We start from the raw sequence: 14,959 nt of genomic DNA on the forward strand, positions 1-14,959 counted from the left end.
TAAGTGCTTGAAGCTCTGAGAATGGGAGGGCAAGCTTGATATTTTAAAACATGAATTTTATAATACTGTAGAAGCAATGAATTTGTAAAATAAGCTAATAAGTAGCAGGTACCTACATTAAACAAAACGTATTTACACTTCAAACTATACAACAAATAAAGCTAAATGCGAGATGTCATCAGAACTCATACTGCATTTACTTATCTGTTTAAACTCTTGAAGATCTTGCTAAGCTAGGTAGCTCTCAATTTGACCGCGCCTTTAGACTAAGCTCTAATAAAAGGGGATATTTCACAACCACTACCACAAATCGAGTCATTTATCTTCTACATTCTACATCTTCTTTCTCTTCTTTACACATCTTTTCGTTTCATTTTTACTGACAAGACCAAAATTAGTCTTAGGGCCGTATTACTAAACGAGCCTCAAATTTTGTTTCAATTTTAAGCATACAGGGTGGAATTTTGTAATGCCACGGAGGAAAAGTACTCTTAATACTGTAGATAGAAAATTTTACTGAAAGAAAACATTCCTATATTTTCGAAAATTCTCTACCATATCATACAATTTCCTGTACCTACTTAAAATAATTTAAGAATTCATGGTTTTCCTTTCATTTGATTTATCAAGTTTGTTAGAGAGATTTCTTCCTTATACTTAACCCTAACGATCGATGCATAAAAATACAGGGTGTAATTTTTAACAGATTTTAGTTGGTTCGAATCCCGGGTGTGGTAAGCAAATTTTTGGATATCTTTGAATGCAGTTCTATTTCTTTTTAAAAATAAAGGAATGTTTTCCTTGAGAAAAAAATTCTATCTACAATAAATGTACCTACTATAAATGGCTAAGCAGATACATAATTTAAGGTCCCATTATTTGTATTGTATTGCTGTTGGTTTTCCGAATAAAATAAATAAAAATATTAAGAGTACTTTCCCTCCAGGTGGCATTACAAAATTCCACCCTGTATATCGAGTTAATTGACTATAGTTTAACACTTCAATATTTGACCCATCACTAATCTTTTAGATTGCTCGAGTGTAGTTTGGTAATATTACCTCGGAAAAGAGATCGTTCCATCCACGAAGACGCGACCATTCTTCCGCTAATGTTTGACGCTCGGATTGCTCGGATCAAACTCCCCGCACCCCGCGCTTCTCTCGACCAAAAATTGGTGGGGCGCAACTTCGTGGATTGAACGATCCATAGCTTTTAAATGGGATCATCTAGGTATATCAGCGAATATAGCAGCCGTGTGGTCTTATGTTATTAGCCTGTAGACGTTACATAAATGCGTATCTTATAAGTTAAAACCCATAAAATTCCAAAAAATTGAAAGCTATCCAAGAATGCGTTTAACGAGCACTTTCAACACAACCCTAATTTGCTTGTTTTAATTATGATCTATTGATTAGATCGATAGGCATGTATGTATGTCCGGGCATGTAGTGATCCAACTCTCACTTTGCAAATTTTTGGTGGCTGTGCCCACAACCTTTTTTGAAGGCTGGATCCGCGCCTGCGTCCCAAAAATATTTTTGACTACCACTGCTTCGGGACAGTAATATGGCCCAGTGCTGAGGAGAAGCAGCGCAATCGGTCAATGACGGCAATCGTTTTTAGCGGTCACCAGTTGGCGCCACTGTAGAATAAGTCTAGTGGCGCAGACCACTGATTATTGGCTGGCCGATAGTTGGGTCGGGCTGTTAATTAGTATAGAGATGTATGAAAGTGCGCACATTACACCGATTTTTTATCGGCCGATTTTTCATACAAATTAGAATCGGGTCCCAACTATCGGCCAACTAAAAGTCGATGGTCTGCGCCTACACTAAGACAGAAGTCGCTCGTTAGTGGCTAACATAGTGGCGTACTGGCGCCCAACTAGCAAACTGAAGCGGTAGGAAGACTAACTACACTGGCCTAATTCACATATTTACAGAGGGCCTAGTGTGAGTTTATATCAAATGCGCTCACTAGTAAGCAAAAATTGACATTAAATGTATGACGGATTGTACAGCGCCCCTAGCGGGAAAAGTTCAGAAACTAAAATTTTCATACATCGTTTGATGTAAACTCACACTGTACTAAGGTCCTTTCATTTGCCAGTAATGGTACCAACTCTTGAGTACAAAAACGACAGCCCTTGTTGAGATACGCCTTAATGTAACATCAGTGACGAAATATATCGCGAGTAACTCCTTTAAGACAGTGTAATGTTTGCTCATATCATTAATTTTTAGTCGCACGTTTAGAGGAAGAGAAATTATTCGTATTTAAGTCTTATTGAAGTGATGGCAGACGATGGCCTTTCCTTGTCGCTCTTCAACGGTTAGAGTAGGACAGCGTTACGGAACTGTCAAGTTAACACCAATTTTTAAATACGAACTATTTTTAAATTTATATTTATAATTAAACTTACTTGAAGCAGCGAACTGGGATATGTTTTTATGTTGATATTTTTTTCATTGGACGTCATCAGCCATTTTTTCTAGCCATTAGCATTTAATTAACTACCCTCATAATCTTGGTTAAATTATTAAAAAACTTAAGAAAATTTGGATTCAATCGATATCGTCTCTAGGTAACGGATATTATTCAAACTATATTTATTTTGAATTAATAACAGCTTGTTAACCCTTTATCCAATATAGTGAATATAATTGTTATTAGGAACCCTATAATAACCTATATAAAATTAAAAATGTGGCAATAATTCACCAAATTTCGCCATAAATTGCCAACATTATCTTTTATTATCATAAAATACTAAACCTCCGTATTCTTAGTTGATCCTAAAATTAGTGCAAGCCAAGTTGTTTCTTATTTAAAAGTGATAATGCACAATTAATTGTCTTGCGCTAAATCTTTTCTAGATTTGTTAGGATTGACTTGAGAATATGGGTTTTGGTAAAGCCTGGTCCGTGAGGACGTAGAATTTTGTCCAATGACCCCAAGCTACCCATCCTTATCGCTCGCGCGTAATTATATTGCTGTCGCGACTGTGCGACGCGCGCCCGCAGTGAGTGTGCGAGCGCTCGCAGAGCGGTAGCTTGGGGTCATTGGACAAAATTCTACGTGCTCACGGACCAGGCTTTACGAACTGTACAAAATTGCCCCCCTTTCATAGGATTCACATAATAACCGCTAGAGGGCGCTACGAAATCACTCAAAATTGTTCGAACGTTTTCCCAAAGAAGTACTTTCTGATTTTATTTTTTTAGAAAAACGAGGGAGGGATGTCGACTATTGTAAATATAGTTTTTTGTAAGAATAAAGGCATTCTTTCCGGATATTTGAGTTTCATTCACAAATTCCTTGTTCCTTTCCTTATTAAGACAAGACAAGATCATCATCATTTCACCCACAGGACGTCCACTGCTGAACATAGGCCTCCCCCAATGACTTCCACATCGCACAAGACAAGATACAAATCCTAATTTTCGCTTCTTATTAGTTTTATAATGTTACACTAATTTTATAAATAGGAAATACATATTTACTGAATAGGCTCTGAAATTTTGAAAAATTCTTTCACCATGAGAAACAGATCTGATGAACATAGGCGGTACAAAGTTCACCGGGATGGCTAGTAATGAACTAAAGAATCCTATGAATTACTTATTTGAAACTTTCTCTAGGGACTGTTTACAATAAAACAGTTTTTCATGTAAAAATAAATTATATTTAAAACAGAACGTCAACGCATAGATTAACAGGTATGGAATGAACTTTGCCAGAAAACAACATAAATACCTTAAAATTATATTTCTAGGAATGTTGATAAGCCGGGAAAATAAAAAACATAGGTAAATTTTTTTTTCAAGAAGTAGTTCTCTCTGGCAACCCTACAATTTGGAAAACCATAGAGATGAAATCCAACTGTCATTTAAATTATTAATGTGCGTTCTTTTGCATGAAGTCAAAACTGGTTACCTACCCTCACTTTTCGTAGGGGTGGCGATTTGTATCAGCTATTATTAATATCCTCTGCATTCCTTAGTTTTTATTTTCCTGGCTTTTTTTACAAACAAAGAGCACTCTATATAAACGTAATAAGAAATTGATTTAACATTCTATCAATACAAAATAAATAACTACGAAATATTAACTAACATTGTTTTAGTTCAGTCATTTTAACTTTGGCACCTCTAGAAAATTATGCATGCCATTATAAACGACCAAAATACATAAAATAATATAAATCATTCTAAAATATATTAATTTGTTACTAATAAAATACAATATTTGGCTCAAATTAAATTTCCTAGTTTTAAAACGTATACATTGCTGCAAATCTATACAAAAATATTTTGTCTATTTTGTGCGTAAATGTAAGAATACCTAAACAAATGTAAAGAAAGAAACATTTATTATGATGAACATCACTAAGTTAAGGACAAAGAAGGTATATAGAAAAAAAGACAGAAATAGCACATAAATATTACAAGGAAATAAAAAAGGACTAATCTACCTACTGCAATTCCAATATTATTCTATAATTCATCTACTTGTGTCATTGAAATGATCTTAAACCAACTGGACCGATTTTGATAAGATTTTTTGTGTGTCAGGATTTTTCAGACAGGACGTCTGTAGAATCAGTACCTAATCACAAGTACATATTTTTTTACACAACACATACACCACAGTCAAATAAAAATGTATAAATAATATGGTTTATTTATACTGTTAAATATTTACTAGCTACACAATAAATTCCCAGTTTAATAATATGCATATTTTTCTAGATATTTTAGGGACTGATTTTAAAACTTTTTTTGACAATATTTCACTATTAAAGTTGAATGTTACTTAAATATAGGGTCAATAAGGTTTATAATATAATGTCAAATATTATGACAAGTATGTCCGTCAAAAGTTTCCAAAATGCATTTTAAAACAGTCCCAACACTGACCTATATTTTACTTATAATGATATTACACTGGCAACATCGACGAATCGTTAAAATTTTATGACAAAAATTTACTTTTGTTAAAAAAAGATTGTAAGATTGTAACACATAGATTTAGGCCGCCTAAATTTTTACTTTATTAAGTAGGCAATATAATATTTTTTCATTCAGATAAAGATAAAGATAAAGATACATTTATTTGTTCAAACATGTGTACATAAGGTGTTAAGTCAGCATTTAAAATGGTATCAACATGTCGTACCTTTGCGGTGTACAAATTAAATTAAAAATAAAATAAAATTACAATAATACTGCATAATCAAATCAAATTAAAGTTAAAGTCAATGTTGTATAATCAGATTAAATGAAAAAAAAAAAAATTAAGAAGTAAATCAAATTTTGTCACTTAGGAAGTCCGTCAGATTATAATAACATTTTTCAATTAATAAATTTTTAACCTTCATTTTAAATTCATACAATTCTAATTTTTTTATTGTTAAGGGGATGTTATATCCCCTTCTGTTTTTTGAATTCAGATTCTGTTATTGAATAGTGTCTATAGTAGTATTAATTTATCTATTACTAGAAGCGTTTAAAATAAGACATCGAAATCTCGCTCCGAATCAAGTTCGTTTCAACAAATTGTAAAATTTTATTTTTGAGATATTTTAGTACATCTACGGCACAACAGATAGCGCGTTAGTCGACTTTACGAACTTACCTCAATGTTATCGATTCGTTGGCGAACGTCATTTAGTCTAGGCGCTTTTACGGACAGCGAATCAAACTTTTATTTTTTTAATTATCTTACATTATGCAGTAAAATAACGGTCAGTGATATAAATCCGTATTCTTAGCCTCTGCCGTGTAACTTCTTAATCTTCTTACTTCTTCTTTTTCATCTGCTTGGCTTTTTTCTTTTCCTCCTTTTTGAGTTCTTTGTCTTTTATTGATTTGTAGAGTTTGTAGCCGAAGAAAACTGGAAGAAAGAGAGAAAAAAATCGTTTTAGACACCAAGAAAAAATATTCAGAAATCACTGAGTGGACAACACCATTATTATTATATGCTCTTAAATCATCATCATCTTCATTTGAGCCAAATGACGTCCACTGCTGGAAAAAGACTAATGATTTCCATAACGACCGATCTATGACGATACAATCCGCATCCAATTTCTTCCAGCGACCTTCACCAGATCGTCGGTCCACCTAGTGGGGGGCCTGCCCACGCTACGTCTTTCACCCTTCCCTTAAATATTGAACCTTATATTTAAAAAATCGATATTGTGGATAAATCATCATCTTCGAAACTAAACGAATATAAGAATCTTGAATAATTAGTAATTATTCTATTTATAAGATAAGTTAGGACTGGATAGTAAAATGATAAGTATCATCAAAGCACAATAAAACTATTATTTTAATCCATGATTTCCTTATCACTAACATTGGCTTATCAAATCTAATTGAATCAAAATTAACGAGGATTTATAACACCTGGACCGATAAAGACTATGGAAAAGCCTTTGCAATTCTTTCATAAGTTGCCTAAATTATAACTTTTTTGCTTGTTTGACATACGGTTGCTTAGTGCCCGTTTTCACCATCAATCCTTAATTTTTAAGTGGCCTCTATGAAAACAAAAATCCTGTTATGTGTTACCATAGGGGTCACTTAAAAATTAGGGATTGATGGTGAAAACGGGCATAAGACATGTTTTTTAATAATATTATGCCCGTTTTCACCATCAAACCCTAATTTTTAAGTGACTCCAATGAAAACAAAATTCCTGCTAAGTGTTACCATAGGGTTCACTTAAAAATAGGTATTGATGGTGAAAACTGGCATTAGTCCCGTTAACCCTCAGATCCTCAGTTCTCGATTCGGCCATTTCGTCACTGACACCATTGGGCTGTAATTAACGCCCGTATTCACAAACGTCGCTTGCTTAAGTGAAGCAGCAAATCGAACGCACAGCTTTGAATAGAGCTTTGTGATTGGTTCGTCTGTTACCCTGTGCGTCCTGGCGCACTGTGAGACCTCATAATAATGCTTGTGAATACGGGCGAGTCGTTTATGGTCTAAGCGATGTTTTGCCTAACGTATGGGTTTATTCTATAACTATAGTCTGGTCTGTGAGCACGTAGAATTTTGTCCAATGACCCCAAGCTACCCATTCTTATCGCTCGCGCGTAATTATATTGCTGTCGCGACTGTGCGACGGGCGCCCGCAGTGAGTGTGCGAGGGCGACAGGAATATAATTACGCGCGACCGATAAGGATGGGTAGCTTGGAGTCATTGGACAAAATTCTACGTGCTCACAGACCGGGCTTTATCAAAATTCAAAACTGTGGGACATACCAAACAACAAAACTAGTATCGCAACCACCACTCCGACCAAAAACAGCTGGAACACCACCGCCTCTTTGATAGCGTCTTCCAAACCATCCAGTTTTATTGCCCCCGGTTCTCTCATCTTCATCGCAATTTTATTCGCTAGTCCATCTTTTATTTGCTTCGTAAAGGTCACTTTATCTTCATCTGACATTTCGTTGAACTGCTGCAAAACTCCTTGCAGTTTCTCTCTAATAGTTTCAGATTCCTCGTCTTCTGGTGTGGTGGCCACCATTTTTTGGAGGACTGTCATGACATCCATGTCTTCTATGGACTCGCGGACTTTCTCGCTGATCACACCTCCGAAATTGATCACGTTTGGCTCGCCCATTTTCTATTTGAATAGTTTTTAGAGTAAATGTTAAGTGTTTGGTTAAAACAAAAGAAACGAGACTATAGGCGGGAAAAAGGCTGAATGATTTTTTTATAATTAAAAAAAAAATAGCTCACCAAAACGGCTGAGTACTGAATAGTTTGGAACGCGGTTTTTTGAAAGCTTTTTTTTATTACAATGTAATGAGGATAAAACACCAAAATATTGTTAGTACACTCTGGCAACCGATTTCTATATTACATTAAAAACATAACCCTCTTTCTGGCGCAGTCGCGTAAAAAATAAGGATAAAACCACAAAATATTGAGTTAGTACACACTGGCAACTAATTTCGGAAAGCCCACAGCTTACAAAAAACCCAAACAACTGAATTAAAAAATTTAAACACCGTTCCATCCACGAGAAACTGGCCAGTTTCACGCACAACTTATTTTTTTAAATACATCTTTTCCCAACTTTTTAATGAACTAAAAACAAACTTTTTTAAATGAAACGTGTGAAAACCCGATATTATGTGCCAGTATCGAATGCAGAACCACAACTGAGTCAAGTGCAGTTTTAAATTTAGAATGCATTAGTGCTAGAGATGCGTCAGATGTAACTATCTGGCGGTTTATTTCGTTACTGAGACGTTACATTGTTGTATCTGGGGAAATACCTCTGCTTTGAAATGACTAAGTAAATTGCTAAATGCTCTTTAATTGTATAAGGTCATTTAGGATCTTCATTCTTATTTCATTATCATTTCAGCCATAGGACGTCCACTGCTGAACATAGGCCTCCCCCAATGATTTCCTTGACCAGTTGGTAGCGGCGGTTGGTATTATCTTTTGTTTTTTTTATTTATTTATAAAGTAGCAAAAGAAACGTCTCCTCTTGAAGAAGAAATGATTTGTATTTTAAAACAGCGTTTTAAAATATTCAGACTCAAGCCTTATGATTGGTTAAATTTTAATATTTAGACTGCTCTATTATTTACATTAGATGCAATACATTACTAAGTAAATAAAGTGGTTACAAAACTGAGAATCGTCTAAAAAATCGCAAAAATTGGCAAATTTTATTACAATTTAAAACAAATAATAACCAATTATCAATTAATACGCTTACCGCACGTTATTAAGTCAACACCTTCGGAGATAAACTAAACTTATCAACAAATTATCGTAAATGCAACATAATATAAGTAGGCATTACGTGTCTCTTTGTGTATGGAGATTACGATGTTATTGTTTATGTTAGTTACTAATTATATTTGATTTGTGAGATATCATTGTCTTGTCTACTACCAGAGTAAATACAAATGAGTAGGTCATCTTCATAGAAACGCACCGAGCGCGGTTTGTATGTGAGCGCGCCATTATACGTATGCGGCGCGCACGCACACACTGACAAAATTCGGCGCACCTCACCGCTAAATTTTGTCAGTGTGTGCGTGCGCGCCGCATACGTGTTGGCGCGCTCACATACAAACCGCGCCCATGCGTTCCTATGAAGATGACCTACTCATTTGTATTTACTCTGCTACTACTGACAAGGTGATTCAGTACGAGTCCTTTTCGATCTTGATACATAGCTCCTCTAGACAAACGCTTTACAAACATTAATATGAGGTCTCACAGTGCGCGTGGACATACAGAGTCACACACGAACCAGTCACAGAGCTCTAGCCATCGCTGTGCGTTCGATTTGCTGCTCTACACAAGCAAGTATCGTTTGTGAATACGGGCGTCAGTACGCTAAGTCCTTTTTGGTCTCGAATCTTGATACATAGCCCCTTGATAAAGTTACAGTTCGCTTCGCTCCAACATGTTTGTACGAAACTACTTCGCATCATTCATGTCTAAAGCCTGGTCCGTGAGCACGTAGAATTTTGTCCAATGACCCCAAGCTACCCATCCTTATCGCTCGCGCGTAATTATATTGCTGTCGCGACTGTGCGACGGGCGCCCGCAGTGAGTGTGCGAGCGCGACAGCAACGTAATTACGCGCGAGCGATAAGGATGGGTAGCTTGGGGTCATTGGACAAAATTCTACGTGCTCACGGACCAGGCTTTACTACTGACAAGGTGACTCAGTACGCGACATCCTTCTTAGTCTTGAATCTTGATAAATAGACCAGCCCATGTAGACAAAATTACAGTTCGCTTCGCTCCGGCTATCTTGTACGTAATTTCTTCACTTCCTAGCATTTGCGAAATTGAATCTGTTACAAATGTTTTTGTCAAGAGCGCACTATCCTCTTGGCCTCGAATATGGTACAGAAGCGGTCCTTCTAGATTCTAGACAAAATTACAGTTCGCTTCTCTCGGGCTTTCTTCCAAAAGAGCGCACAACTCTCCCAAATATGCCTCTGGGGTGATCACTCATCAGTCTTACCAATTTCTCATATCCCAGTGTGGGTTGTCTTAAATGCTTCATGTGCAATGGTGGTAAGAAATCTTAAGGCAATCTGAAATTACCGACAGTTCTTTCAGTTCAGGCTTTCCCTTACCCTTATTATAACCCGTTAGTTTTGGAGAAACCACACAGTTTTGTTTTGTGTAAAGGTATGAGAGAAGAATTTTCAATGGGACTATTGGTTAAATCTGGGCCCCATGTCCAGAATGTTCATTCTAATTTCCAAGGCTTCTGGGATAGCAACATAGCAAGTTGCTCCGCACCTGATTGGGGTGGTTACTCATCCTCGTTTTGTATTTGTGTCAAAATACTGGCCTTCTTCTTCTACGTCGCTACACTCTTACCAGAGTGGTCGTGGTCGTCACATCCGGTCCGGTGGTAAGCCTCACAATCCGTCGCCATTTCTCCCGCACCGTAGCCTTTCTTGTGCACTCGTGGAGTGGACCATTGAGTGCAGTTTTGACCTGGTCAATCCAGCGCATGGGCGATCTGCCGCGCGCTCTTGTGCCCTCAACCTTCCCCTGCACGACAAGTTGTTCAACAGAAGCGACGCTCCACGTACTATAAAAAAAACTGGCCAAATGGTTTTGGATTTGGTTGTAAAAGATTTCCGAGATTCTGAGAGAAGCCGCAGCCGATATTTTAGAAGGCGACCGACGCCACTGTCCATGACCACACGTATTCAACCCCACTTATCGCCCATCAAGAGCTGTTTACGTAATTTTTACGAACGTGTCGAACGCAGCTTGGTCGTTATGATAACGTTGACATAAGCTCCGTCTGATAGCGGCAAGGTATAGATATGGGTCAAGCAAGTATATAATAAGAAATGGGAGGAAATTTTTAGTATTATCTTTTGTTGTCAACAAAATCACAGTTACAGCAAAGAAAACGTTAAGTATTCAGTTTTTTGACGCCTCTTTAGTGGATGAAACCTCACTGAAGCAGGTGAACTTGAACTTGAACGCAAATATGTGATTGGTCAACTGGAAATTCCGTGAGTTAGTCCCATATTTTTGGTAGATGCGTGTACAGTGACAGTGTCCAGACCAGATGTAGATGTTGGCTATACAGGAGTCGCAGCGGTGGGAACGAGAGGTGGGAATAGTTTCTGTAATGTCAATGGGCAAAGTAGCAAAAGATAATCTAGAGAAGAGAATAGCCAAGCAGGTCTTCGTTTTATTTCAAGATATCCAGTTTTGTGGTTGAGGATCCCGGGTGAATCTCGCTTCCACCTTCAGCCAGATTTTCGCTTTCCATCAGGTGAGATGCAGGCCAAGAGCTTCCCAGTTATGGGTAAAAAACACCATCAGGTAAGTTGAGAAGCCAAGAGTTTAGTTTTCCGTTATGGAAAAAAAGGAATCAAATTCCGCTTAGGAAACCACTACCTAATATTGTGAAAGCACATGTATATGACCACATAATATGGTATATGAATGTATGGACATTACCTAGGTATGTATATTACTCACATATAATAGAAAAGATGATCAGCGCCAGTCCAAGAGCCAATAGCACACCGGACCACCCGCCATATGCTGCAAACAACGGCATATTCCCACTCAGTAAAGCCCTTAGCTGTTCTTTCTCTGCTTCTCCTATGTTTTCGCTGTCCAGCATTTCTAGAAGCTTCTGCCTCGCCGCCATAACATCTTCAGGGTCAAAGTCTTCCAATTCCATGTTTTCTAGGTCGATGTCGGCCATGGTGGAGCGGTGTGGTCGGTGGTGCAAGCGATTGTGGAATGAGTGGGCGCGGGCGCATCGAGAGTTGTGTGGGTTAAGTTGTAGATTATGAGCGATTTACGTGGTTTCTTTGGAGAGTGGATTCTTGTAAAGATGTTTCCTTCTTACTGACTCGTGAATGTGACAAACTTGATCTTCACTGGTTGGGTTTTTATTGGCGGTTAAGCTGTAGATCCTGCCTACGAGCGTTTTACGTGGTTTCTTTGGAGAGTGAATTCTTGTAAAGATGTTTCCTTCTTACTGTTGTGAATGTCCCCCCTGGGACAAACTTGACCTTCACTGGTTGGGTTTTTATTGGCGGTCAAGCTGTATCCTGGCTACACAGGAGTTGCAGCGGTGGGAACGAGAGGTGGGCATGACTCTTAGTGAATGTGCTATAAAAATACTAGTGACTTTTTGCTTGATAAATGTAAGAAGGCTAAGATTAGTTTATTGTTTTCTTTTGATTAATATCTTCTAGCTTTTATAACAAAAATATTTATTTTTGTAGAGAGAGAGCATAAAAATAATTGTACAATAATTCTCACATAAATAAACATAGACACAACATAACAATGTCAGCTAACTGATGACGTTTCTTTTCTATAAATTATACCCAAAAATCATAACAATCATGATGTACCCACCCACACACAACCTACATAAAAATTTGTCTGTAAGCCATCAATAATTAAAAAATAAATCGTCAGCCTACAACTTGGACCAAACAGCATTTAATAATTTATTAAAAACAAATACAAGTGTTCTTCGATTACGTACATCCACTATTTAAATAGCTGCTTATCACAGTCTTAGCAACGGAGTATGTATCAAAAATGATACAATGTTAATAGTTTTAATAATGATAATTGAACTACCTAAAGTTTTAAATTTTCTTTGACTATCAGCTTATATCCAACATAATATTATCGCGCACACTTTTAGTTATCTTAACTAATATTATTACTATGTATAAATACAGGGTGTCCCTGTAAGTGTGGATCAAACAAAATTATTGATTCTGTAGCTCAAATGCATCAATTTTCCCCAAGAGAAAAGAAGTTCAAATGTTATAAATTACCTTTTCATATAATTCGTCTTTAGCACATATCACCCAATTAGTATGGGGATATTTTTTTGAGAATTTCGAAATTGTTCCTGCAGGATAGTTGTTGCATTTGCATAGCAGAATCAATCCTTTTTGTTTGAGGCATACTTACAGGGACACACTGTATAATACCTACTTCAATTACCTCCATAGTTCCAGCAAAGAGGTTGATAGTAAAAAAAATATGAGCCAAAAGTTGAATCTCTTCATTAGGTAGGTATTCTGATATTACCTCAAACCGTTTAATAAACAAAAAAAAGACAATAAGTATCAGGCCTTGCACAACCTCTTGTGGAAATCTGTTCTTGAGCAGTGGACAATATTTAGTTGAGAAGACTAACTAAACTAAACAGTTGAAGCAATTTTAATAAAATTTGGTACGGAGTTAGCCGACACCCTGGATTAACACACAGGCTACGTTTTACTGTGGGTAACACTGAGATGCACAGCTAGTGTTTTAATAAATAAAACAGGTGAATATGTACTTAATTCTAATAATTTTTCCAAATAACTGACTAATTAGGAATTTAGGATGAAAGATATCAAATACAATAAAAAAATTAAATGATCTTGCCCTTGTTTTTGTACCTTTTCAGGAAATAAAAAAGATCTTATTGCTTTATTATTTCATAAAATTAAATCATTTTAAATAAGATGTTTATCGCATCAATTTTCTACCACTAAACTAAGCTGAACTTGCGATAAAAGCCGGTTAGTCCTGTTTATTTGTTCTGAAATGTAGGTAAGTAAATATTTTTTAAATTATTTTGTGCGCAACCCTCTAGATAGGTTTCTAATGTGTGTACTAACGACCTTACATTGGAAAAATATGTAAAAAATAACTAAACGAATTTATAAAAAGGTTTTTCCATCGAATTTATAAAACTTTCACCCGAAATTCGACAGATTTTACAAATCACTTCTGACTTGTAGTTTTTTACTGTATAATGTGGAATTTATATTAATTATGGTAAGAAGTAAATAATAAACATAATTTACCTGATAAACTGATGACAATGATGCCAGGAACGATGAAAACCGAGTTGGAAAATGCATGTTCAAGCGGGCCATCTTGACCACCACTGAGATCCACCATTTTTAGATAATACTGAGATATTTCCTCCTAATACTGAAACGGCACGACTTCTTCACTTAATTAGTGAAGATAATTCATAACAATCGTTGATTGTTAGCGAATATTCATCAAAATCGCTCAAAATAAAAGCGGCCCAAAGTATTGACGACAACAATCGGGATGACAGTTGTAGTGAGGCGAAACGTTGTTAGCTTACCGGTTTTTTTGAACCGGAAAGTATCACTACCGTCACAAATTCACAATAGATAATAGCGCTACCGACTAAAGTATTTATTTGTTTAATTTTGTCCAGTAGCGTGGAAAATTGTTACCTTGAAATACTTATGTAAATTTCAATGGTTCAGAATGAGGATCATTTCGATTTTTAGCTGTGAATGCAGATTTATAGGGCTAAGAAATCCTTAATACACAGTCCAAAAATTTTTGTTCTACGACAAAAATTGACGAAGTTATGGCCAAATTACTAAAAAAGTTCACTGACCGCCCGGCGCGGGACCGTTGACGTCATTGTATCCGATCCGAACGCTGCCGGCGTACTGCGTGGATAGAAAATATTTTTTTCTAGCCAAACTATCAGTTTGAGAGAAAAACTTGTAATGACATATATTCATCAGAATAAAGTAAGCTATCGATAGGTAATTTTAAAAATAGAAATTGTGAAAAATAACGCAAAAAATCCATACGCTCATACGATTCAATGGAACGCAGAGACGCGATTGGGGTCTCCGCGGTGGTATATTTGGCGATTTATTCAAATAAAGTGTTCAAAGTGTTGTTAGAGTCATATCTTCTTCCAAGTAAAATATAAAAATGTATAAGTATTAATTTATTTACTTCTAACAATAAGGTATAGCTGAGGCAGATACACTCTGCCTAGGCTACAAGACATTTCTATGCAGATCATTTCGATGTACACGCAATACCTACCTGTTATTTAGTTTTTCCGAGTTAAACCTACGTACCTACCTATCTTTTCGCCGTTCCC

General features: G+C 36.4%; 1 protein-coding gene across 3 annotated transcripts; it reads right to left on the bottom strand.

Moving 5' to 3' along the window:
- Positions 1 to 5,455: 5,455 nt before the first annotated feature.
- Positions 5,456 to 14,174, bottom strand: LOC114364501 (uncharacterized). 3 transcript variants are annotated; one of them, XM_028320684.1, is made up of 3 exons: positions 13,878 to 14,174; positions 7,282 to 7,648; positions 5,456 to 5,898 (listed from the first exon to the last, which is right to left on the bottom strand). In XM_028320684.1, the coding sequence occupies exons 1-3, from the start codon at positions 13,947 to 13,949 to the stop codon at positions 5,804 to 5,806; spliced, it is 534 nt and encodes a 177-aa protein (XP_028176485.1). In that variant the 5' UTR covers positions 13,950 to 14,174; the 3' UTR covers positions 5,456 to 5,803. The 3 variants fall into 3 exon arrangements, with proteins under 3 accessions (XP_028176485.1, XP_028176491.1, XP_028176499.1); XM_028320690.1 differs by lacking the exon at positions 13,878 to 14,174 and adding an exon at positions 8,759 to 8,855; XM_028320698.1 differs by lacking the exon at positions 13,878 to 14,174 and adding an exon at positions 8,037 to 8,239.
- Positions 14,175 to 14,959: the final 785 nt, after the last annotated feature.

This window comes from Ostrinia furnacalis, unplaced genomic scaffold (genome assembly GCF_004193835.3).
Source record: "Ostrinia furnacalis isolate ACB-3 unplaced genomic scaffold, ASM419383v2 OfSCF0419, whole genome shotgun sequence".
Classification (NCBI taxonomy): Eukaryota; Metazoa; Arthropoda; class Insecta; order Lepidoptera; family Crambidae; genus Ostrinia; species Ostrinia furnacalis.

Coding starts and splice junctions, on each gene's coding strand:
- LOC114364501 (XM_028320684.1), bottom strand. CDS start 13,949: ATGGCCCGCTTGAACATGCATTTTCCAACTCGGTTTTCATCGTTCCTG. Junction 7,649..13,877: donor CATTGTCATCAGTTTATCAG/GTAAATTATGTT, acceptor CTATTCAAATAG/AAAATGGGCGAGCCAAACGT. Junction 5,899..7,281: donor GATACTAGTTTTGTTGTTTG/GTATGTCCCACA, acceptor TCTTTCTTCCAG/TTTTCTTCGGCTACAAACTC.